At 43.9% G+C, this 26604-nt stretch overlaps 1 protein-coding gene across 26 annotated transcripts in view; it reads left to right on the plus strand.

The window, feature by feature from the left end:
- LOC123997434 (receptor-type tyrosine-protein phosphatase S-like) overlaps positions 1-26604 on the plus strand; it is a 293600-nt gene that overhangs the window by 198163 nt on the left and 68833 nt on the right. For 13 of the 26 annotated variants that reach the window (XM_046301649.1, XM_046301651.1, XM_046301659.1 and 10 more), the window contains 9 exons: positions 1543-1554; positions 9442-9711; positions 9864-10445; positions 10607-10743; positions 10924-11068; positions 18327-18653; positions 19648-19841; positions 21118-21144; positions 22398-22515. In XM_046301649.1, the coding sequence (XP_046157605.1) occupies positions 1543-1554; positions 9442-9711; positions 9864-10445; positions 10607-10743; positions 10924-11068; positions 18327-18653; positions 19648-19841; positions 21118-21144; positions 22398-22515 (1812 nt within the window). The remainder of the gene's footprint in view (positions 1-1542; positions 1555-9441; positions 9712-9863; positions 10446-10606; positions 10744-10923; positions 11069-18326; positions 18654-19647; positions 19842-21117; positions 21145-22397; positions 22516-26604) is intronic. The other 13 variants (XM_046301663.1, XM_046301670.1, XM_046301673.1 and 10 more) reach the window with 5 other exon arrangements.

Here is a 26604-nt window from a genome sequence, read left to right on the forward strand (position 1 = left end):
CCACTAGAGTAGAAACATCCATTGCTAGTATTACGACATTACTATTTTGGGGTTTTGTCTTAAAATATGTCATTTAGCTGCTATATTCTGAAATTTTGAAAATATGAAGAACAATCCACCTGAGTAAATGTTTCATTTTCTTACAAAGCAGGCGATGAAGACAAAAGTGACTCCCTACCACTAATGCTAAACGATAATGAATCCCCTGTGAGGCAGCTTTAATAAATTGAGGCAGATGCATTTTTAGGCATGTATTATTTAGTTTGTGCATATTAAAAAAAAAAATTTTTTTTTTAAAGATGCCTCACATATCTGCTCAGTTTGTACCCGCTGTGTACCAAATAACTTTGTTCCCGCTAAATAATTCACGCCTCTTACATGATAAAATGGGTCAGGGAGCTGCCTTTTTATTATTGCCGTCATTATCATGCCCTCGGAAGGAGCTGCTTACCAGGGAGTTAAAAATCCTAGTGCAATAATGCCGTTCCTCTAGTAGAGCTCCACCTCCAGTTCCCGTTCACATATAGACTACGTGATGCTGTGGCACTCCGAGTCAAGCAGTTGACCTCCACGCTTATGTCCTGTGTGACAGATTAAAAGGCAATCTAAGCGAAGAGCCCCATCGGCGTAAGAAACAGAAAACAATTGGCCGCATTTTGTAATCTTAGAATCTGAATGCAAAGAGTTCTGTAGTCAAAATATATATCATGTCCTCAGACCAAGTTTAGACCAAGTTTAGTTCCAGTAACTGGTGCAATCCCCAGGATGGTGTCTACACGTGATCTGTATCCAGTGGCACAAGTTATGCCTAGATTTGTGTCGATTGTCTCTTTTTGGTTTTAATTTGTCATTCAATTCTAAAAGTTGATGTTGACTAGTATGTTTTCTTCACAAATCAAATTGCACTTAAAATTAGCAGCTCCAGTAGGGATCAAACCTCAAATGGACATTACCCTGCAGTAGTATACAGTACTTGATTATAAGACTGTAGCCACAGACCACCCAAAAATCAAGCCATTGTCAAAATGTCACTTTTTGGCTTGCTCATAACCACCTGGTTGAAGTAAATGTCTTAATACTGGAGCTGCTAATTTGAGCTCAAACTGTGTCCTTCTATTGGTTATTTTCTTTTTTACTTTGGGTTGTTTTTTTTATTTTCTCTTTATTTTGTTTCGTTCTCTAATGAAAGCAATTCGGCCATCATGGGAGCTCTCTAGGTGGCTAAGGAGCTTGTGAATTTTGATAATGATGATACGCTTGATTTTACTCCAGTGGCGGCCCATTTTTCCTAACAGACGACAGCGCGGCCACTGGGGTGAATCTGATTGTTTTGGGTTAAAGCTTATTTAAGGGGCCAGGCAAGTTTCTTAAAGACTGATGTCACTGATAGCAGAGACAGAGAGCCGAGGGAAAACCTAAAACTAGAAATGTAGCTGCAGCTAAACGCCTTGAGGTGGCTTTTTTTACTCTCTCTGTGTTTCCCCTATTTTTCTCTTCTCCTCATGTCATTGTGTTCTGCATCAACCCCTTTACATCCCTCAGAGCTTCGAGAAGGTTGGTGTGTTTTTTCTTTTTTACTTTTTTTACCCACATTAAAAAAACATGTTGAACACTATATTTATCTATTACAAAGCTCGATTCATTACTAATTTGATGAAATCCTAAACAATTTGTATCAAAAAATGCTAAATACTTATGAAGGGCAATTTTCTTTATTCTTTAGTCAAAAGAAGAAATGATTCAAAGAAACCCGCTTAGTTCGGGTTTTGTTTCCTTACTTTTAAGTTTGCATTGTGGGGCCTTTTCTCGTTTGCATCCTTTGGTATTGCTTCTGCTCTGAAAGCTTTCTTGCACGTGTTTCTCATGGAAACCCAGCACTTGGAAATAACAGGGCCTGATGCATGATGGGAGAATGTAACTACGCTTGCATGCCTGAACAGAATTCCTTTGGGCATTTTCTTTTCATTCTGCATTCTTTCCTGTGTTTTTTTTGTCAATTTGTTTCTCTCTACTTCTTCTGTTACCCACCCACTGTTTACCTAATTGAGACCTTAGTTGGCTTCTTCTTTTAGTTAGTCCTTTTGTATAGTGGTGTTAGTGTCGTGTTTGTCCCTTAGTTTTGTTCTGTTTTTTAAAACTTTCCTTTCCTTAAAATGTATGTTATTCGTGGTTCTTTTGTTTGTGGTTGTTAGTTTTTTACCTCAGTAAAGCTGCTGCTTCTTGAGTCTCTACACAAATGTTAATGCTAGATCAAATAATATGTGTGTATACAGCCAGTGTTCCTGTCATCGTGTTTAAAGTAATCCATTATGAATTCATCAACCCTGATTGGTCTAGATTGGGTTGAGTGGAGATTTTGCATTTTACAGTATCAAGAAGATCAATATCAATATAATGACTCCTGCACGGGTGCAGGGGGTATTTTTTATTTTCCAATGGCGGCAATCAGACACGATTGGTCCGTTGGCTGACTGACGTCGTCCTTCAGCAGTCGGCAGACTCAATCAAACTCCGCGTTGTTATTAATTCAGTTGCCTTTTCGACACTGCATGTCTGGATTGATTTTCGGGCGGGTAACGAAGGTTCTCAAATTGGACAAAAACAAATTTACGGAGCGTTTTTTTTGTTGTTGTTGTTGATGCGTTTGCTTTAAACCCCGGGTCTAATGGTGAGGAGAACGGCCCCAAATGAATTCGTTCACAGACCAATGGGAGCACCATTCGTTCACTGCTTCTAAATTGAGTGTCTTGAATCTAGCGTTCCATCAGCTTTCGAAGGAGTTTTCAGCATAATGTGTTACTGTTGGTGTGTGCTAGTTTTGGAGCAGCAGATATTGAGCTGAATCAGAGCCAGATCTGTACTAAATCTCATGTCACCCACTGCAGTAAACTTGCACGGCTCCAGAGCGCTTGTGAATACATGACGTAGATTTTGGGCAAAAGCCAGGTTGTTGGGCGACGGAATTACATGAGGTTCAACAGGTTTTTGTTCTATCCGGCAGAAATCACTCATTCAGGCAGAAAAGATCGCAGACTTGCTCACGACTTCCCGTATCTAACTCCTCTGAGAGCTATGATAATTTCTCTCTCTTTTATTTCTCTCTCTTTATGGATCTCCTGAGGATTAGGTCCAAGAATATGAGCTCTGTATATTGGTAAAAGTGGCCCTGCTCTGGGTCTGCGAAAGCATGTCCAGAGCCGTGTTGCGTTCCCAACTGCGACAAAATAGTCCCTTTTTAAAATTGACGCCGAGTGGAGAGCTGCACTCTCCCCTGGGCATGAGTGCCCATGTGGGACGAGCATGTAGGATGCCTAAGAGGGACACAGGTTCACCCCTTTGCCTGTACCCTCGCCAACGCAAAAGCGGAAGAATAAATAATGAAACACATCGCCCCCTGCCGTGTCTCCATGGACTTGGTTATTGGCTTTAGTTCTTAGTTTTGTAGTTGTATTCGCCCGTGGACCTGGTCCTGTACTACCTTAATGGCACACTGTAACATATCCTAACCCCAATATGGGCAGTGGAGTCACCAAGTTGCAGTTGAGGGTAAATGACGTCTCACAATAGTCGACCCACACACTGCTCTGCTGCTGCTCTCAACATGTGTGGTCTCTTTTGTGTCTCCTTGCCCGTGTCTCACTTTAGACTCAACTAAGCCAATGCCCCCTTTGAAATCCTCCGTCTTAACGCCGTTCAGCGAGACAGTTCATTAGGCAAATGTACATAATCATCTCTTTTGAGACCTCACTCGTCGCCGACACAAATGAGGGGGTTTGTCGGCTCCCACTGTACCTTGCACCAATTAATGATAAAAAAGACACTCTATTAGCAAATGTACCAATTGAAGCCTTGCATACCGCAGACTTGATATCCTCCCATTATTGTCCCCCCACAATAGAGTCCTTAAAACATGACATGATCCCAACGAAGGAAACTTAACAAGTGAGCCCAGGAGACTTGGGGCAACAATTACATTTCGGTAGCTTTTTTTTGCAGACCTATATATATATATATATATATATATATTATTGTAGTAGGTCTGTAATTATTGTCTGGAGAAATATAATAAAGACTTTATCCACATTGTCATTGATGCAGGAAGACTGTGCTGTGATGAATGCATGTGAATGTTTGCATCCCTACTATGATGCCTGCCTTGTTTTGAATGTGCTTGCATGTCCTGCTGTGCATTTGTGTGTAACTGTTGGGAAAGAAAGCTAGATTACACCTTATTTTCTCGCTGGCCAAAGTGGAAGCCAGCCATTGCTAAGTAGATGTTTGTTTGAAGGAGTCCTGGAGATGACAGGCCCCCTCAAAACCGCACATATCTGTATCCTTGGAGCCCTGTATGAATTAAGAAATGCATATTTTGGGGGGGTCACAAAACAGGGATCAATTTACTCTCAATATGGACCAAATTTTTAGACATTTTCCAATCTGACTAATTCACCACAAAGCTGAGACATATCTGCAGTATCGTTTGGCTGCTTGTCTACCTGTAAGACGATGGAAAAACGAGGCACTATACAATCTTCTGAGCCTACTGTTTGCTATTATCAGATATCCAGCCAGGAGTTCTGTCAGTATTCCTTATGTGATAATACCCACCTATGTAAATGTGCTCGGCCTCACTCAACGAGTGTAACCAAAGGATCTCCATATCATGCCTGTGTCCTCAGGCACCAAGAGGGTGTAATCTCAGCTTCAAGGTGACACTAAAGGCTGCACATTATTTTGGCTTACCCCTTCATTTTGGGGCAGGACAGACTGCCTCACCAAAATGGCAGATAATGTCTGCCTTCTTCTGACCTCTGTTTTGGCACTGAACTCCTTCCACGTACCGCCAACTTGGAGTTACTGCAGTACTCTGGCGTTCTCTCTTGACTGCTTCTCCACCTTCGTCCACTGTATGACCTTTGAGTTGTCTTTCTCTCCACATTGGGGCTTTAAATAGGATTATATACTTGTCACTGAGTCAAAATGAGTGGTCTATTATTCTCTCCATTCTATATCGGCCGGTTGGGCTCCTGGTCTTTGTGAATGAGGAGACGTGTCAATGCAATTGGGATTCTTTTTAAGCTGGGTTTGCGTTTCTAAAGGGTAGCATCGCAAAGAAAGAGCAGCACTCACCACATCTTGTCTGCTCGACCGATCTCACAGAGCCAGGTGAAATGATAAATACATGTACTCCACTCTATCCCTTAATTATCTCATATACAGTACTATATCAAGGTAATGGTAGTGGGTGAGGCATTGGCTAGAGATACAAATGTCGACCAGTAACGGCATACTGGGGGCCCAGCTCCCAATTCCTCTGCCACGGTCACCCTACCCATCTCAAGATGAATAGGATTTAACGAAGCTGCGTTTATTGTCAACTAATGATGTTCTGTTTAAACAGATATTCTGGAGACATTCCGAGGGTAGAATTGATCAGAATTCATCAGAGGCTACATACATGCATAGGGTTAGAGGTTAGATGACTGCTCCTTTGACGCATGCTTGAAAGATTTTAATGGAGGTTGGTATACCCTTTTTTCCAGGGGGGAGATTTATATGACAGAAAACAGTAGGGCCTTCGAAGTGCAGGTAGCCAAAGGTGAAGGGTTAGACATTTTTCCTCTGTTAAAGCCTCATTCACTCAACCACCAACGCTCCCGGTCCATTGGCTGACCACCACCCCAAGGGAGAGAACAGCACCGTCAAAACCAATACGGGTATTCTCTTATTCGAATGTCCATACAAATCATCCTGATTGGACTTCCCTTGAAATTAGACTTCTTTGATATTCAAGTGTTTGGAATTTGATCTATGTAAGTCAAATATAAAAGTGTCCATAAGTCCTCTATTTGTCCCCCTCCCCAAAAACAACACAAGTTCCAAAACATTCAATGGTCTTGATACAGAGCCTTGAGGAACACACATGCATACTGTGATATTGTGTATGCTATTAAGACTGGTTTTGTGGATTTTAAGTTTGATTTCCTTTCTTTGATTTTGTGTGTATGTGTCCCCACACCATGCTAGATTGGGAATGGCATGCTTGGATGGGCTTGGTTGACATGGTTGGACTGTACTGGTTCTCTTGTGTCGGACCTGGTGGATGGAAGGATTCCTGACTGTTGTCTGTTACTCATGCCATAGTCACAACCATGCATGTCCGTGTGAGGAATGGGTTGCCCTTTCACCTTTGTTCTTCAATAAGCACTTTTTGGGGAGGGATTAGAATAAGGCCTTTTTGGTTGAATACTTTACTCGAAGTGCGCTACAAAATGGCTGCCATAAGAGTGACATCATACCTACCATAACAGGACAGGACAGGGATCATGACAAAAATGCTAAGAGATATGACCTTGTTCTGACATGTCTGATTGTTGTAACATCTGAAGGATGTTGAAACTACACTCTCCTGCCTATTAACGAAGTTATATTCGTTGATATAAATGGAGGGTTGATTCAGTCATGACCTGTTATGAAATAAATTATGTCATGCCACCGTTTTACTAGCATTGTGATTGTCACTTCCTGTTGAATATGGTGCCTACGTTCTTTTCGTTTTTTTGGAAATAGGAGCCAATTTTGGATATAATTGTGTTTATCTCAAATGTGTCTAAAAAGTTCAAAGGTTATTTGGTGTCTTTTTGACATGATGCAATTTGAGTTACCATTATACTATAAGTAAACACAAATGTATTTTACATAATGTTATCTTAAAAGGAAATGTGTAGGAACCACAAGCTAACTTACTTCTACTTCATCGGAATAGAGCCTCAAGGTTGGATTGTGACATTCTGTGGTAGTAACTGGAACAATTGACATTGTCAGTGAATTAGAGGTATTTTGTAAGGTACTCCAGGAGAGCAGTGGTGTGGGTGTATAAGATAATATGATTATTGGCCAATGGGGACCATAGAAGGTCACCATTCATCTTCAACTCAATCAGAACAAGTCATGTGAATAAATGCTTTATTAGTTATTTTACACATACAGTCAAAGGCGATACGCCTCCATGATTCTGTGACCAATCAATTTTGGTTGTATTCTGTAGTTCAGATTCTAGTTTTAAAAAAGTAGTAGAGATGAACATTTCTTGGATGTCTCTTTGTGCACAAGCTTGGTTTATGTATAATAGATCCCAGCCCAGAGTTACTTTATTGATATGCACACTCGGTAGTGTACACAAATGGGTAAATCATTTTAGAAGGAGTATGCTGTAAGCTGATTGGTGCTCTCCCTCGTGGAAAAACAACCAAGGCTATCCAATATTACTATTGAATGAATCCCATTTGGATCGACACGGTGTGTTTGAAATGCCATTTTTCCTCTATGTCCCATCTTCCCCCCCTAACCTTAGTGCACCCCTGGTTTTGTTGGCAACAAGCTGGGGGATGGGGGGGGGGGGGGCAGTTGAATCTCTGATTTGAAGCCCCAGTGTGTGAGACCTTGAACCCACTTTGAGCAATGTTTACTTTGGCCAGAATCACAGTCTCCTTACTCTATCCCACTTCCGCCCCTCTCCCCTCCTACCTTCCTCTACCCTCTCCCCTCCCTCTGCGTACAGTACGTCCTTGTGCCCATCAGTGTCTTGTCTGTCTGTCCCTTCAGTCTGCTGCCTTGCTGCTTGGGTCTGTTCCGTTCTGCCTCGTGTCCCGTCTCCTTGTCCTCTCTGTCTGTCTGTCTGTCTGTCTGTCTGTCTGTCTGTCTTGTCTGTCTCAAAGTCTGAGTCTCACCCCTTACATATTCACATATTATTTTTTTTACGTCTCTCTATCTCGACCTGAGTCCCAAAGCCTCATACACAGTGTGTCTGTCATGCACACAAATAGGCACATGCATACACATAGCATTACATCACACATATCACAAACATCGTACGCATGTAGATATATTATGCATGCTCACATAAACCCAAACTATTACCCAACTCAACCCTCTCCCCTCTCTCAATCCCATGATCAACGTCCTCTGACCATTCAACCCACAGCCAATTCTCTCACATCCTAGACGTCCATTGTACTGTACCTTTCTCCAGCTCTTCCTCTACCTTCTGTCGGTTTGTTTCTCGACTTCTTTTACTATCTGTGATAGTTCCGCTCTAGCTACAACTACTACAGCTATCTCTTTATGTCCTCTTATAAACACACTACCTGTTCTTCTCTATACTTATTTTGTGTTACTTCTGCCAGGACTGCGATGTGACAATGTGCCAACTGTCACATTAGGTCACATTGGCAAAAAAAAAAGAGGAGCTTACACAGCATTGAAGTGGGTTTCCCCCCCTCCCTCCTCCCACCCCTCCCTTCTCTCTTTTTCTCTCTCTCTCTCTGTCTCTATTCCTTGCGCGCGCTTTATCCTATATCTGATATTTCTCTTTTCCTCTCCAATCGTCTTTGTCTGGGCATGCTAGCGAACCTTAAGTTATATTCCTCGATGCATTTTATCTCAATTTTATATCTGGTTTTGTTACTTATCATTTAATCCTTGGTTTACCTCAGTCTATTATGCATGCTGTCTGTGGGACTGATAGTTGCATCTATCAATGGAACCGTGTCAGATCTTAAAAAGGCTTTGTCCAGTGGATCTACCCTAAAACACAAAAATCTGATTAAAGTTTCTCATCATTAGCCATAGCTAGCAGGTACCATTAGGACTAAGAGCACGAGCCTGTTTATCAATCAGGTGCATGAGGCCCCAACTCGAACCACAGAATAAATACAATGGGAGAAATGTCTTCGGGAAGATCTCAATTGCATACTCCTCGCATCCTCTCTCCTCTTTCCTTGTCTCCATCTCAAAACCCATTGGAGGAGAAGGTCAGCGTGGAGAGAGCTCTGGCTTTCTCATCCTATGGGTTTTGAGAGGGAGACAAGGAGGACGAGAGGAGTAAGCAATTGAGATCTTCCTTTATTCTTCCTTTGTCGTGGGAGGGCCTATAATGGCCAACTTCCTGGTTTGCTGTGAGTGGCTGTGAGGACAGGAAGTTCCTGTTTACTGTATGGCATCGATCATACAGTACTCCCTCAAATATTATACTCTGTCTTCATGGGTGTTAACTCCACGTTGTAGATGCATATTCTGTCAGTAGTTCAGTTTTCAAAGATGAGAAACTCATAATAGATTTTTGTGTCTTTAATTGTGCCGTGATGGGTCAAATTTTGGTAAATGGAACCTTGTTGCTATGAATCGTTGCTTTAATGTCAATCTATATTGTTGTTGAAGCAGTTCTTGTTAGTTTAGTATTTTTTTGTTACTTTGGAAAGTATGTCCTAGAAAAACGTACTAGATTTAGTTGATTTAGTTGTCATGCACCGTGTTGATCTCTGTTGATGTAACGGATGCCGTTGAAAGGGTCAATTTTCATCGGCCGGTCTTGTTACCTCTTTTTCTCTCTCTTTTTGACTCCCTCCCTTCACCTCCTCCCTCCCTCCTTCCCACTCCCAGTCCGGCGCGTGCCCCCTCGCTTCTCCATCCCACCCACCAGTCACGAGATCATGCCAGGTGGCAGTGTGAACATCACCTGCGTGGCGGTAGGGTCGCCCATGCCCTATGTCAAATGGATGCTCAACTCAGAGGACCTGACGCCGGAGGACGAGATGCCGGTGGGCCGGAACGTTCTGGAACTCAACAGCGTGCGAGAGTCGGCCAACTACACATGTGTGGCCATGAGCAGTCTGGGCATCATCGAGGCGGTCGCGCAGATCACAGTCAAGTGTAAGAAGAGGCACAGGGATTCATCTAGGCTACTACTACTACTGCTATGGTCGGGCAAAACCAGCATGTGTTGAGGTGTCATCTTTATGATAATTCTATGTTTGCATCTAAAAGTTCCTCTTCACCCCTCCCTCCCCACCTGACCCCCACAGCCCTGCCCAAGCCCCCAGGCATCCCCATGGTGACCGAGACCACGGCCACCAGTGTCACCATCACCTGGGACTCGGGCAACCCGGACCCTGTGTCCTATTACATCATCCAGTACCGCGCCAAGTCTCCTGACAGCAAGTTTGAGACCATGGACGGCATCACCACCACGCGATACAGCATCGGAGGCCTTTACCCCAACACAGAGTATGAGATCCGTGTTTCGGCCTTCAACACGATTGGCCAGGGCCCCCCCAGTGAGCCGGTGGAGACCCGTACTGGGGAACAAGCGCCGGCCAGTCCGCCCCGCAACATCCAGGCCCGGATCATCTCCCAGAACACCATGATGGTCCGCTGGGACGAACCTGAGGAACCCAACGGGCAGATCAAAGGGTACCGGGTGTACTACACCATGGACCCGTCCCAGCCCATGAGCCTATGGCAGATCCATAATGTCCAGGATAGCATCATCACCACCATCCAGAGCCTGGTGGCGTCTGAGACCTACACCATCCGTGTCCTGGCCTTTACATCGGTGGGCGATGGGCCCTTCTCTGACCCCATCCACGTCAAAGTGCTGCAAGGAGGTTAGGGTTCTGGGTTCAACCCTTCCTATCAACATGTCTGTGTGCTCTCACTAGGGATGAATGCATACCACAAGTGATCCATTACGATCCTGTACTGTAGAAAGGAAAGGTTCATTGCAATGATTACTGTCACTAATTAAATGTATCTTTGACTATCTTAGTCCCCGGACAGCCAACAAAGTTCCAGGTTGGCGCTGTGTCCGACACAAGCATCGAGTTGACCTGGGAACCTGCCTTTGAGAAGGAGGGAATCATCAACTTTGAGCTTCGGTACAAAGAGGGCAGTTTTGGCAGCCAGGTAAGATATTATTGTTCATTGTTTAAAGCTATGGGAAGATTGTTGACCAAGCTTTTGCCTTTAAGTACTCTTGAACACCCTATCTGAGCAAAGGTGGAACAAATAAAAGGTACAGTAAACTGAAGTGATATTTAATTTCTGTCAAAAGCTTGCCTCACTCCCTCTGTTCTCCACCAACAGGTGACCAAAACCTTTGTCCCCACTGCCTCATACGTCGTGGAGGGTCTGCGAGCAAACACAGAGTACTACTTCTCTCTGGCTGCCATTTCCAACAAAGGCATTGGAGCCTTCACCAACGAAATATCCCAGAAAACCTTGCAAGCCAGTATGTAGCTCTTTTGCTTTCTTTTTCATGTACTCTGTGTGGGGTGTGGGCGGGTGGTAGGATTCTGTGGTGCAGCGGTTAACAATGTGTGTCTTCTGGGGACCTTTAATCATGCAGATATTTTGTGAGGACATGAACTCTCTTCCTGGCTCCAGGCTAGAACCATGGAATTAAAGGAAGCATATCTGGTATTGCCTTGATATCGAAGTTCTCATCACCTTTGAACTGTGAATGTGTTTTATGAGGCCATACTCAGGGTTCAAAGCTGATTCAGTTTTGCAATGTCTTTCTTGATTCAATACTATGCAGGTCATCTTTTGAAAACATGTGATTTAATGCTTTGTGAATGACCAATGATGTTTTCTCCCAAAGACTTCAACGTGACAACAATATCTTTACGTTTGCCTCATGAACATGACACACACTCTGTGCGATATGCTGTTCTTCTGGAGGATAGGGTTGTGTTCGGTAATGCAAAAGGTTGTGTGTACTGTATTCACAGTCGTTTATGGCTTTTAACCGCTTTTTACCTTTTGATTTGATTATTTTCTAACCTGGGTTTAAACTATATGTCATGGTGCTAACTATGATGCAGTTTATCCTACATTGTCAAACAAACCGGTCAATGTGGACAGACAACGTTTTACAGTTGCTTTGGTTTTGCAGTTGGTTTTTCCTTTGTCAACAGCAAGTGCACTTTAACCCATGTGACTGAGACATAAAAAATGTCTAACTCCCCAGTGACTGCCATGGCTTTCTGCTGAACCATCAGTAGACAGCGGAGAGGGTGGGTGTAGACGGGTGGGTGTAGGAATCTGAAGACAGGCAGCAAAACCATCCAATCACAAGCCTTTACTGTTCCTCAACAGCCCTACCTTGCAAATGAATTCCAGCCGGTCAACTCAGGAGTGGCCTGTACATTTTTTCCCCAGATGCCAGGAACACATCTAAATAATTGAAACACTGCTTGCTAAAAATAGTCCCAAACAAGTGACATCATGGTACCCAGTAGGTGCAGAAGATGGAATACAAAATATTCATTGCTGGTTGAGGAATGTGGAGTTGTTAGGATATTACATGTACCTGTAAGTCTCCAGACTTCCTTAGGGGTTACATACTGTATTCAAAGACTTATATATGAGCTATGTGTTGAGGTTAAAGGCTTTATCTCCAAAGAACTCAGACAATGTATCTGGATTTGCTTACATTGTGGATGGATCAGGGCAGCCTTTGTGCAATTTGGACATTTCTGCTGGGTAGTAAGTTAATATAGATAAATTGTACAGATCAATGAGCATTGCTCAAATATGTGGATTCCCTAGCCTAGATCAAATGAGTGTATTAATCATACAGCATCCATGTAATCATAGCCCACACAATTCCATTATCATTTCAGTAAGGTACATGGATGTTTAATTTGAGAATAGATTGGAGCTGTTTTGTCCTCTTTCCGATTCCTAAGGGGTTTACAATGAAGAACTTTGACTGGGGTTGGCCATCGGAAAGCCATGGTAGTGGGAAGAGACCTCCTTTAACACATTTTCTGTTTTTACCAGTTCAACTTGTTAGCCGTGCCCCTTGTTGGGGGTATAGGGCTTTGGGAGAACCACTTCACATTTATGTTGGTTCTGGTTTGGATAGCTACGCAGACAGTGCTGCTGAATCACTTATAGGGCACCAGTTGCATGCAATACTCCCTCCTATCCCCTGGGGGTGCTGTTGAGATTCTGTAACTGCATCCTTGATCAACGGCTACACCAGGCATGACCCTACCTATATATGCACAGTCAACTCCATCTCTGTCTCTGTGTCTTCAAGTATGTGTGTGGGTATTTCCGCCTGTATATGTATGTATGTATGTCACAGGTGGCTGGTGGCACCTTAATTGTGGAGGACAGGCTCATAGTAATGGCTGGAACAGAATAAATGGAATGGTATCGAACACAACAAACACATGGTTTCCATGTGTTTGATACCATTCCATTCACACCATTCCAGCAATTCCATTCTCTCTCTCCCTCCTCTCTTTCTCTCTCTCTGTCTCTGTCTCTCCTTCCATTGCTGTCTCTGTCACGTTACCCTTGTCTGAAATGGAAACAAAATCTCTCCTTGGAATGGCTTGACATCACCTTGCTTACTTTGTTTCCTTCCTTCAATTTAATAACTTTTTAGTTAGATTTTTTTTTTAAGCATACATTACATCAGGAAGCAGCTTGCCACATTTTTGCTGGCGAATGGGTTCTAATGTGAAGTCAACTGCAGCCACCACACCAGCTACAACATACACCACTAAGTGATAACATTTCCAAACCTTATCCGTTTAATTAGAGTAAGTATCTCCTGGGGTCTATTTCAGCTCCCTGCTTTGTGCTGAGGGTCTCCTTTTTTCAACCCGTTGAGCTCTGTCCTTAGAGTCCAGGGACATCAGTCACTTCTCTTAGTCAATGGCTGCTCGTGTACAGCCAGCCACCCCTTCCGAAGTAGGTGTCAGAAAAAGCCAGTGGCTTCACATCAAAGAGGTCAGAAAGGTTACGAACTCAGACAGTCAAAACAAAACTGTGTTTCACACCACAACACAAAAAACATCAAAACAAAACATGATCTTGTGGATGCCTTTGAGGTAAGTGTTTGTTTGGCACAGGTGGTCCAGTCTGCCGTAGCCCATAGCAATGACCCCCCCCCCATTACCCCTGCCACTTAGCCACTCAACTTAGAAGTCTATTTCCATTATACTCGTCCCAAAATAAGAGACACAAATAGGTTAGGAGACTCCATATGTGAAATGGTTAAATATTAATACAACATGTCTGTGGTTTGGCTACTCATACATTTTGGGAATAGAGAGTATATGTCTCTTCCAGACAGCTCAGTCTGAGTTGATAAAGGTCCTTGTGACATGTTTAGCTCAGGGCAAGTATCTTCAGTGCAGTGAAGAGTGGAGTTAGTTGAAACTCCCTGCCTCGTGGCAAAAACCTCAGCAAAAGTGAGTGTACTATTAGAGTGCGACGTGTAGCACAAAAACACACACTCCCAGTGCCCCCCCCCTACACACACACACACACCCTAAACTGCTGGCTTTCTAGAAAACAAATGTATTCTACTTTGGCAGCAAAAGAGCGGAGAAGTACATCAAGTAAAGTAAAGAGTATGCTGTGTCCATCACAAAAAGCAAAGCCAATCATCACATAGTTCCACCCTTAAAACAAACCAAGGGATTCTGGGAGACTGCTTTGAGACACATGACCGCCCCGCCCTAGACTGCTGGCCCTCATACATATCTCCATCCTCCTCCCCCTTCTAAGAATCCAATTACCTTAGTGCGGCACTGCCAGACACTGTCATTATAAACGCACACCTCATTGGAGCAGCATGAGATTGCTCGCTATACATAAGCCACACACACACACACACACACATTTGCAGGCTACAGTATAATGAGGAAAAGAGGAAACCTTGTTTACCAGCGGCTTGCCTTGGCCTGCTACTCACACACTCAGATGTGTTTAAACACTAATGACATGTTAGGGAAAGACCATTAGGACGGGAGACACAAAATGAAATACTACCCAAGAACATTTAAGATTTATTCTAGATTTGAGCCGGCAAAATACCCTTGCGTTACTCGGCAGACTGGACCTCTTTTCCAACCAAGTGAAGTGAAAGACAAAAGGCAATCTTCTCTGTGTTTCCTTTCTGTCGATCTTCTCTGGTACAGTACAAATGTCCTCAGAGTGTGGAGTTTGTCTTCAGTCAGTGTGGCGTGACCAGGGGCCATTGTCATGGGGGCTGCTCTGCCACTAAGGACCAGTGAAAACCCACAGCCAAGGAGTTCTTGCCCGACTCCTCACCTACACCCTAGCTTCAAGAAGTCACTTATTTGATCTCAGATCTGCAATATCTGGCTCCACGAAGATCAATTAAAGTGTATCTGAGTCCAATTATTTTGGGCTAGGAAATAAAGAAATGTATGTGGCACCATTGAGTTAAATGTTCCTACACTGGTCCTGTGGGCAGCAATGGCCCCCATTCAGACGCAAGGCCCCTTGGGATACGCTGTCCCAGTCAGACGAGGTTGAGATACCTATGAGACAACCGTTCAGACGCGGCCGCGGAGGGTCCACACACCGGGACCGGGAGCTTCCCCTATCTCCCTCAACATTACCCGGCCCGAGAGGAACGGTAATGGGGGCAGGCAGGACCCCGGGGTGGGTGTTACGTGATTTTTGCAGAGGGGAGAGTAAAGGGCCCTAGGATGTCAGATAAGAATCCCATTTCATAGCGTCTGAATTTGTTTCACGCTTTGCCGATGGGAGACCTCTGGATTGTCAGGCTTTGTTACACATTTAGATTATACCTTGAAGCTGCCAGCACCCAGTGGAGTGTTATCGCTCAAATTAAAATGGCTGATTCTAAATCCCTGTATTTAGCCAAACAAGCAGTTTAGCCCACCACTTACTGTAATTGCTGAAGGTTTTTAGATTTATTGGAATATTTGTACGAAAGCGGCCATTTGGCATGGAGTCGGATTAATTCCGTAATGATGACAAATACCTCTCTGACATTCGACATTGACGGTGAAAATGAAAACACAACGCACGCATCTTGTACTTACACTCCTGACTGAATGTGAATTTGATTTGTGACTAGCCGCAGACAAATAACTTGTGGACCAGCTTGTGTTGCGAGCAGGGCTATTGAAGGAGGTACATGTTTGCAGTCATTTATAAAGCCTCTACCAGCACTAGAAAACAACCCAGAACACATCTCCCTCTAAGCTTCCGTTCACATCATAACAGACTTAGAATATGGTTACGATATCTCCACAGACATGACTAATGATACTGTATGTCAAATCACATAGCATTCATGCAGGCTTTCAAAAGATGCTTCAAAAGACCTACTGAAAGTGAACCATTACCAGAGTTCCATCTTTTATTGCTGTCATAGTTCTAACGTCCATAATCTCCACCACTGGGCTTTGTGGGAGCCGAGGCTTACCCCATGGCTGTGCCCCTTGCCTGTCTTAAGTTTATCTGGTGTGAGGGGTCTGCATGGCGCCATAGCTCAAACCCTGACAGATTCCACAGTTTCTCTCTTCACATGATTGAGCACCGAGCGATCATTCTTGACACTGAGAGTTTGCAAAATACAATCTATTGTGGGGAAGAATGGAGAGAGAAGAAGCTGAAAGGCTCAAATCCGTTAAAACCGTAAGTAAATAAGCACATTGGACACAGAAAAGGTTCTAAACTGTGGCTGTTCCAGAACAGTCCGTTCTTATAGCTTTTGACTGAGGCTGTCCACTGATTGTAAATACCTCCTGTCTTCTCCGGGCTGCACTGTTAGCAAGAGTGGCAGTGCGGTTGGTACCGCAGCAGTAACCTTAATGAATGCAGCAGCACAAGGCATCCGTCTCGGTGCCGGTGCTGCCTGTGTTCTTTTTATTTTTTTATTTTTTATTGTTTAAGAGTTAGCGGCAGGCTACTCCCCGTCGGTAAAAGTGGGGAAGCTATGAAATGGGATTCTCTGAGCAAACGGTTAAGATAAAAAAAAGGAACTGTGTCCTTTCCCCCCAAGGTCAAATGCAGACACCCAGAATCCAGTGGGTGTAGGTTTTCCCCCAACTGCTCCCATCCCTCAGTCTTGTGGACCCTCCCTCCGGCCCAAGTTATACAAGAGTATAATGCAGTCCTGACTACAGCACAGAGCCAACTCTCTCCCTCTTAGCAACCCGAAACAGCCCAAAACGACCTATCTCAACAGGCCAATTTGACCGACTACAAAGCACAGTTGTCTGGGTTTGAATTTGATAAGACGTGTCTCTATTTGGACACACTCTGTGGAAGGAGAGGGTTGTAAGCTCACTGGCTCAGGGTGAGCGCAATCTGTAGTCAGGTGCTGGTGGTAAGAAGGTCTTCAAAAGTTAGTATTTGAAGGAAGCCAGGTACGTATAATGCAGACTGTACTTGTGTTTTGAAGTTTTAATGTTCTTATTTTCCGTTTTCTACCCAATAGCCTGTTTTTTTTCATGTTTGTTATGATTTGACATTTCGGACCCTAACGTTTTTCTTTTGAGTCACCTCGGTTACAGATCAAATTCATTTTCCAGTAGCTCGTGTCAATTTGTGTTTTGCTTTTGCTTGTTTGGAATGAAAACATACTGTATTTGTTTTTCTTCCTGTGGATTTAATTTCCATTTTTGTCCAAGATTTGCACAATGTGGAATGCCTTTTTCTATGAATTCATGTTTTTCATTTAGCTTGGTCCACCACTATTCCAGATGAATTAGATAGTATAAAATGAACTGGGCTTGTCACAAATGATGTGAAGAATGTTATATTATAGTCACAAGGAGGAGTGTTGGTAGAAAAAGGGGGATCTTGACTTGGATAGAAAGGGTCTCATCTATGTCCTCGTATCCGTCTAATGCCTGGTGCGGGTTGAGAAGTGAAACATTTTATCACTCCTTGCACACTCCCTCGGTGAGCACGAGTTCTAAGAGCTCTGTGCAGATTAGAACGTATAGGCTTCCATTTTGATTTGGAAGTTCACAGATGTGTCGTTTTTAATATGTTTTGGAAGAGCGCTCCATACAAAAAACCCAGCCACTGTGTTGAATAGCTTTTATATAATAATAATAATAATAATATTAATAAAAAGACTCACTCTGCTACTTCTCCCCCTTCCTCTAACTCCCATACTGGAAGCACAACATCTTTCAGTTTAAGGAGGAGTGTAAATCTGCCAAAAAGAGAGGGGCTCTGGTTTTTATCCTTTAATCGATAGTGTGAGTGTGTAGCGCGCAGTGCAGGCCTGGACAGGCTAACATCAGATATCTCCCGTGGTATCACACACGGGCTGATAACTGACAGACCCTGACAGACCCCTTGGTGTTACAGACCACTGTGCACATGTCTGGAAATATAATTCTGTGAGTCCGTGACATAGTCCCAGCTATCAAAAGAACTTGCCCAGTATCTCACGAGAGGCGTCCATTTTGCTTCATTCTTACGCACGCCGTGTCGTCCAGTCCTCCTTACACCTTTTACGTTTACATTTGCCTGACGAGTCAGTGTTTCTGTTTTGTGTTAACATTCTTGTCAGTTCAAGTCTCCTTTTGAGTTGGGTTTTTCCTTTTATCATTTTCTTTATCTCTCCCATCTTTTTGTTTTTTGTTTTTCACCCCTTTCCCCCTTCCTCCCCTCCTCCTCCTCCGCCTCCTCCTCCCCCCTTCCTCCCTATCCTCCCACCTGACCAGAGCCCTCAGCCCCCCCTCAAGACATTAAGTGCAGCAGCTCCAGCTCCACCACCCTACTGGTAAGTTGGCGCCCCCCGCCTGTGGAGAGCCAGAATGGCGCCCTAGCGGGGTACCTAGTGCGCTACCAGGTGGTGGGAGCCTTCGTAGAGGGTGGAGGCGGCGGTGCCGGAGAACCCATGGAGGAGCCGGCCGTGCCGCCCAGGGACGGGCAGGTGCTGCTGCAAAAGCTGGAGAAGTGGACCCAGTACCGTGTCACCTTGGCCGCCTTCACCGAAATCGGGCCGGGCCCAGAGAGCGAACCCCTGCTCTGCCGCACCGACGAGGATGGTAATTGAGCTTATTTCACCCGTAATCTGTACACTTGTTGTGAGGCACATACAATAGCTGGGCTGTCGACATAGCTACACAAAAATCTGCTTCTCAGACAATGGGCAATACCTCTACTACCGTATGGTTACAGGGATGTAGCAGTAGCACCCCGTAAAATGACCTCACCTAAGCTTCACTTATGACACCCATATCCCTAAACATAGAATAAATTCACACTGCCAATAGCATAGCTCAGTGGTTCAAATCAAGGACCCCCAGACATAAGCATCTTAATAAAAACCAGACCACCCCCAGCAACATCACAATATCCTTTGGAAATCCAAAAGTTGTTGTTAAACCATTTTCCCTCCCCTCCTACATTAAATGTATGATATAGCCGCCCCATCTCATCTCATTCTTCCTCTATGGTGTCTAACAGCCTAGTGTTTAGCCTCTTAACAGTTATGAGCATGCCACACCTCGTATGGCTGGCCAGGTCACAGCACAGCCAATTCCACTGATGGGAGGCTCACAGTAACTCAGCCAAGTGATGGCTCGCCATCCCTCACAATACACTGGTGCAATTGGGCCACACTTTTATTAACCGTGCGTAGGAGCCAATTTGTCTCTGGAGGCCAGTGCGGTGCACAGTAAAAGGCAGGACGCCAAGGCCTCACATAAAAGCTTTCCATTATGTCTGAGAGATAGGGGTTTAACCGGAGACCGGCGACACAGAGTAGGCACGTATTGGGAGGTCAGGTTGTGAGGGAGAGAGTTGTTTAGTACAGTTTTATGTGCTTGAAATGTTTGCCCCTACAGTCTGGTGGGGGGTTATGTGTGCAGACTGCAGAGTTTAAGTTTCTAGTCTATCTGGCTCTCAAGGGAATAGCTCTTGTAGTTTTTGTGTGTACGTGTGCTTACGCCCGATCGATAACCTGTTCATACTGTATGAGTGTACTATGCTGTCGCGGTGTTTTAACATTGGCCCTATCTTCTTCTTTTTTACCCACAGTTCCAGGGGCTCCTCCTCGGCGGGTCGAGGTGGAGGTGCTCAACTCCACGGCGCTCAAGGTCATGTGGCGCTCCCTGTTGCCGGGGCGACAGCACGGCCAGATCCGTGGTTACCAGGTGCACTATGTGCGCGTGGAGAACGGAGAATCGCGTGGCCTTCCTCTCATCAAGGATGTCATGCTAGCCGATGCCCAGGTATGATCCAACCCCTTTCGGTCCCCTAAATAACCATGTCATTGTATCAAGCTGTCCTATTGGAATGACACACTCTTATGGAGTGACATGAGAGCCTATGTAAAGATTAGTTCAATTCTGTTTGACAGTGCAATTTGAAAGAAAAATGGTCACGGGTACAACAAACTGAAGATGAACCTGTGGTCTTGTTTGAAGTTTTGTGGAAGTGTAAATGCTACACATTACTCTTACAATGTGTGCTACGATATGTACAATACGCACCTTTTAGTTGATAATTTCATGTTTCTGCAATATTCCTCTCCTCTGCCCTCGACAAATAATCGCACCTTCCTTCTTTCTCTTCCCCTCCTTTTATTAGGGCTGTATAGACTCCCCTTTAAGAGAACCTCAGTGGTCCTCTTCTTGAAAAGTGTGATTGCACGGCTCGTATCGAGCATAGCAACTCGGCACAAAATGGCTGATTATAGTATTCTTGAGGCTGGAAAACCAAAATTGGCATGAAAGCATTTTAGAGAAAAATTGTCCCCCGCTGAAAGCTAGAATTATAATGGAAGCCCGGCACAATGGTTGTTTTTTTACAAAGCCTCTGTCAACAAAACAGTGTAGGAAATACACAAAGTTTTTTCGGTGTGCTGTGTCATCATACAGTAAATTACAGCTCTGCACCACTAGGACAAACAAAGCGAAAGTACACAAACAAACTGAATATTTATCCCCAGAAGTCTATTCCACAACGCTTTCAAGCAACCTTCATAACGTGTGGTCTCTTCTTTCACAGGTCTTTCTTGTAAAATCGACTTTATCTTAATGAGCATAACCTGTATGAACAAATGTTTTAATTAAAATAACCTTATTATGACAGGCTGTTGACAAATTGTTAATGGTTCAGCCAAAGTTTGGATGTTTTAGTAACCTTTTGTATGTATTATTTGAGTCATCCAACTTGGCGGTAATGCACTGTTGTTATAGTAGATAGAGTAACCTCATGAAAAAAACCACTGTAAACAGCCCCCATAGACTTCAGTTCACACCTATTCCCTAGTCTCCACTGCTCTCCTTAAAACAGACTAGCTTTTCTCTCTCCCTCTCTGGTCTGACCTGTTCTGACATGTCTGTGCCCTCGCCCTCTTCTCTACCTCCTCACAACATGCTCCCCTCTCACATTCCCCTTCTCTTTGAGTTCCTCTCACATTCCTCTTTCTTCCCTCTTTCTCTCTCTTTTGAAAACCGCTCTCTTTCCTGCACTCTCCTCTATATGGGGGGGGGGGGGGGTTAGTGGGAAACGGACGATACAGCCGAATACGTGAGTATATATGGAGTCGCCAGAGTGCTACGGTGTAGTTGAGAGGTTAAAAAGCACTGGGTATTGCATCACCCCAGCCATGTCCACGTGTGTAAGTCCGGCCGGACTTACATCATCCTATTCACTAGAGCTTTGATATTATGGTGCTTTATTAGTAACGCCCTAACACTATATATTATAAACAGGCTCTCTCAAGTTAGCATAGCCTATCCGGTGCTCCCTATCTCCAGTATTGATGTCCTAGAGAGAGTAAAGGCAGAATTCATAATGCTAATTAGCTGTGCGATGAGACGGTGGCTGATGCAATATCTGGGTGCTGCTTCTCCCTGTGCCTGGACTGCTTAACGCTACTACGTGCTACTGTGTGTTGTCGTGGTGTGTGTCGTGCCGTGTCGTGATGGTGTGTTTTGTGTTGCGATTTTTCTGTTTTTCTTTTACTTTGCTGGTGCCATGCCTATAGGTTGAGTGTGAAATAATAATAAAAAATCATCCGTTAATCAGTGGTCACATTGTTTAGACAGTTATTTTTAAGTAAATCTTAACATGAATGATATAATGTATCATCAGAGACTTGAAATCTAAAATGGCTGCCTCATCATCATACCTCCTCCAACTCACCCGATTGACCCGTGTGTTCATCAACAATTCCTTTCTGACATGATTTGAGTCTTAACGTTTGGCCCCATTCCCCAGTTTCATAAACACTTGCATGATATACATGATATTGACGACGCCATCTGTGGTGTGAAAACAGTGCATAATGTCCTCTCTTTACCGCCACTGACCTCTCCATCTCCCAGCTGACCAGTCTAAAAACATCCTGCATGCATTTAGCTAGCTAGGCCCCTCTACTGAAAGATTCATCAGCATTGATCGAAGATTCTTCTCTCTCAAGAGCACCAGAGAAAATAATGGCTGAAGGAAAACTGAGCGCACCAGCCATGGTGCATCCATTTTTTGATTGTGAGAGTTACTTGGCTAATACCTCAGATAATGTATATCCTTTTGCCTCCTCCTTATCATATGCATCTTGTAGCTTTGGAGAGTTGTAGGATGTTTAGGAGTGGTAGGATTAGCAGGATTCAACCTGCAAACAAAATGGAGGACAGAAAGCATTCTATCCACCTTAGAGGTCAAAATCAGTAGAACATTATAAAATAGTAAGAGAAGGTGGTTGGCTGCGGAGTTGGTGATGGTCATATGTTTTCACCAGTGTTCTGATATATTGTTTGTCTACTTCCTGTTTCCTCCAGGAAATGGTCATCGGAGGGCTCCAGCCGGACACCACCTACTCCATCACAGTAGCTGCGTACACCACCAAGGGAGATGGAGCACGCAGCAAACCCAAACTGGTGGTTACCAAAGGAGCAGGTCAGTCTTTCATACAGTTTATATATCAGCCTATATAGTACCACATTTGTGCCGTCTGGTTTGCTTAATATAAGGAATGTGAAATAATTTATAGTTTTACTTTATCTTCTGATACTTAAGTATATTTTTGCAATTATATTTACTTTTGATACTTAAGTATATTTAAAACCAAATAATTTTTTACTTTTACTCAAGTAGTGTTTTACTGGGTGACTTTCACTTTCATTTTCTATTAAGGTATCTTTACTTTTACTCAAGTATGACAATTGGGTACTTTTTCCTGCTCATGACATATTACAATGCATTAGTACTGCATCATAATTCATTACACCTGTAGGCTTTAAGCTACCTTCCCTATATTGGAAAGAAAATTACCATTCAAATATTTCTCGATGAAACGGTTGTGGGTTTATTGGAAAAAAAATGAGACATTTTGAAAGACAGAGATGATCCTATTTAGAACCCAGAAGGCTTAGCTACTGTGAACACGGCCTATACCTGCAAGACTGGAGAGCTGTGAAAGCCCTCTTTGAGCAAATATGGGGCCGTCAGGGCTAAGATATGAGGCTCCTTTGTGTATGCATCCACGCCATTCCGCTTCACGGCCTTCAGACACTCATTATACACACACTCGAAAGCAGACACACACCCACACACACTCTCACACAAACACACACATACGCCTCATATGACAGGTCCTGATCTTGACAGGTGTGCCTATCGCAGGTGTCAGGTAGTGTGACAGGCGGCAAAGGGCCTTGGTACTGTCACTCCTCTCCTCCCTCCCTTGTCGTTCCGCGCTGACTGATCACTCACTCCATCCATCCATCCCTCAAAGCCATCCTGCTTTCCCTTTTTATTACTGAAGAGCGGAAAAAGGGCTTACGCGGCCCCAAATAAATAAATTAGCGTGAGGAAGAACAAAAAAGAAAAGAGAAGCTTCAGTCCCTTAGGAGGTAAAAGAGGCTTCCTATTCCTTTTTCATGTGACAGTGGAGCTACCAGCTCGTCGGCCATGGGGCTTAGTCAAATCGTGGTCCAGACGGTTTTCATGGTTTTCTCAGGCCCATTTCAGGGAGACATTGTGCTGTCAGACAAGTTAAGCCCCTGCCTTGTACTTTGATGAAGCAAAGGCACAGATGGGAGGGAGGGCCCTTGCAAATGTTTACACCATGGTTTCCCAAACTCGGTCCTCAGGACACCAAGGGGTGCTCGTATTGGTTTTTGCCTTAGTATGACACAGCTGATTCAAATAATCAATTAATCATCAAGCTTTGATCATTTGAAACAGCTGTGTGGTGGGCAAAAACCAAAGTGTGCACCCGTTGGGGCCCCGAGGACAGAGGTTGGGAAACACTGGTTTGCAAACATACACACACACACACTGGTGCATGTTAAGTGTGGAATGCAAATGCATGTGAAAAGAGTGAGTGCACACACACAGGATGAGAGACTGGTTTTAATCTTTCAGAAGGGCAACTACAGTCATGGCCAAAAGTTTTGAGAATGACACAAATATACATTTTCACAAAGTCTGCTGCCTCATTTTGTATGATGGCAATTTGCATATACTCCAGAATATGCAAATTAATTGCAAAGTCCCTCTTTGTCATGCAAATGACCCCCCCCCCAAAAAAAAAAAAACATTTCCAATGCATTTCATCCCTGCCACAAAAGGACCAGCTGACATCATGTCAGTGATTCTCTCATTAACACAGGTGCGAGGGTTGACACTGACAAGGCTGGAGGCCGAATTGATGCTGATTGAGTTCGAATAACAGATTGGAAGCTTCAAAAGAAGGGTGGTGCTTAGAATCATTGTTCTTCCTCTGTCAATCATGGTTACCTGCAAGGAAACACATGCCGTCATCATTGCTTTGCACAAAAAGTGCTTCACAGGCAAGGATATTGCTGCCAGTAAGATTGCACCTAAATCAACCATTTATCGGATCATCAAGAACTTAATGGAGAGCGGTTCAATTGTAGTGAAGAAGGCTTCAGGGCTCCCAAGAAAGTCTAGCAAGCACGAGGACCGTCTCCTAAAGTTGATTCAGCTGCGGGATCGGGGCACCATCAGAACAGAGCTTGCTCAGGAATGTCAGCAAGCAGGTGTGAGTGCATCTGCACGCACGGTGAGGTGAAGATTTTGGAGGATGGCCTGGTGTCAAGAAGGGCAGCAAAGAAGCCCCTTCTCTCCAGAAGAAAACATCACAGACAGGCTGATATTCTGCAAAAGGTACAGGGATTGGACTGCTGAGGACTGGGGTAAAGTCATTTTCTCTGGTGAATCCTGTTTCCGATTGTTTGGGGCATCCGGAAAAACCTTGTCTGGAGAAGACCAGGTGAGCTCTACCATCAGTCCTGTGTCATTCCAACAGTAAAGCATCCTGAGACCATTCATGTGTGGGGTTGCTCCTCAGCCAAGAGAGTGGGCTCACTCACAATTCTGCCTAAGAACACAGCCATGAATAAAGAATGATACCAACACATTCTCCGAGAGCAACTTCTCCCAACTATCCAGGAACAGTTTGGTGATGACAATGCCTTTTCTTTTCCAGCATGATGGAGCACCTTGCCATATGGCAAAAGTGGCTCGGGGAACAAAACATCGATATTTTGGGTCCATGGCCAGGAAACTCTCCCTTAATCCCATTGAGAACTTGTGGTCAATCCTCAAGATGTGGGTGGACAAACAAAAACACACAAATTCTGACAAGAACTCCAAGCATTGATGCAATGCAAAAATGCAAAAATGGGCTACCATCAGTCAGGATGTGGCCCAGAAGTTAATTGACAGCATGCCAGGGCGGATTGCAGAGGTGTTGAAAAAGAAGGGTCAGCACTGCAAATATTGACTCTTTGCATCAACTTCATGTAATTGTCAATAAAATCCTTTGACACGTATGAAATGCTTGTAATTATACTTCAGTAATCCATAGTAACTAACATCTGACAAAACTATCTAAAGACACTGAAGCAGCAAACTTTGTAGAAATTAATATTTGTGTCATTCTCAAAACTTTTGGCCACGACTGTAGACTCTTATGACAGCAAAATAAAGAAAGGGTAAGTAGATAAAAGTAGGACTATATCAAACTCTTAATTCTTGGTTCAATAGATAATGCCTCAAACTCCATCAATACAAACATTGTGAAAATCAAGGATAGAAAAATTTCATCCAACTCAAAGGGGTTGGTTGATCAAGTCAAGATCAATGACTTCATGTAACAGCCAGCTACTTTTGTGTAGGTGTTGGAGACGAGGTTTGAAGCAGTCTTCATGTGTTAGTTTAGCCTGATGACTCACACTAAATTATTCCGCTGCTCTGTCTTTCGGCAACATACTTTATTCTAAGACTGCCATCATTGAAGTCACTTGTGTTGAGGAGGGGCACGGGGGGCATTGTACAAAACAAAGTTATCAGCGATTGGATCGTCTCTCACCAATCAGTGTATCAAAGCCAATGACGACTTTTCAAACCACCGCTTTACCCACGTGTGTTCAGGCTCTGGTCCAACCCATCAGTTTCTGGACTAATCAGGAGGCCCGAATGTGTTTGCATTGTTTGAAGAGTTGGGGAGGTACCCAGACTCATTGCGGAGAAGAAACTAACGTCTTTGGGCATCTTGGTAGCCAGGCAAACATTACTTATGCTTACTTTGTGTTAATTTACCAAGTAATAACAGCTAGATTTATGGAACTTGGTGGTGTGTGACGTCACCTTGTCTATTCAAATCGCCTTCGGGCTCTAAGGCCTTCATGGTTGATGTAAGTTGAATTACTTTGAAAGAAAGGGCCAGACATGACATCAAATTGAAATTAATGGTTTTGTGCGATTCGCAAAAAAGCCAGCAATTACATACAACAGAGTTTAGAATACTCCAGTCCCTGGCTATTCAGAACAAGGGCCAGTTTGAAATGTATGGGTGGGGGGGGCTGGTCCAACTCAAGGTCTCATGAAAAAAAAAAGCACCTTGACCCCTTGTACTGTAAAAAGAAAATGCACACCCTCCTCCCTCATAGAATAAACTAAAAACAATGTTTACGACAACAAGTAACAATAACTGTAGCGACCCTGTGTTTATAAACG

This window comes from Oncorhynchus gorbuscha, linkage group LG15, assembly GCF_021184085.1.
Source record: "Oncorhynchus gorbuscha isolate QuinsamMale2020 ecotype Even-year linkage group LG15, OgorEven_v1.0, whole genome shotgun sequence".
Taxonomy (NCBI): domain Eukaryota; kingdom Metazoa; phylum Chordata; class Actinopteri; order Salmoniformes; family Salmonidae; genus Oncorhynchus; species Oncorhynchus gorbuscha.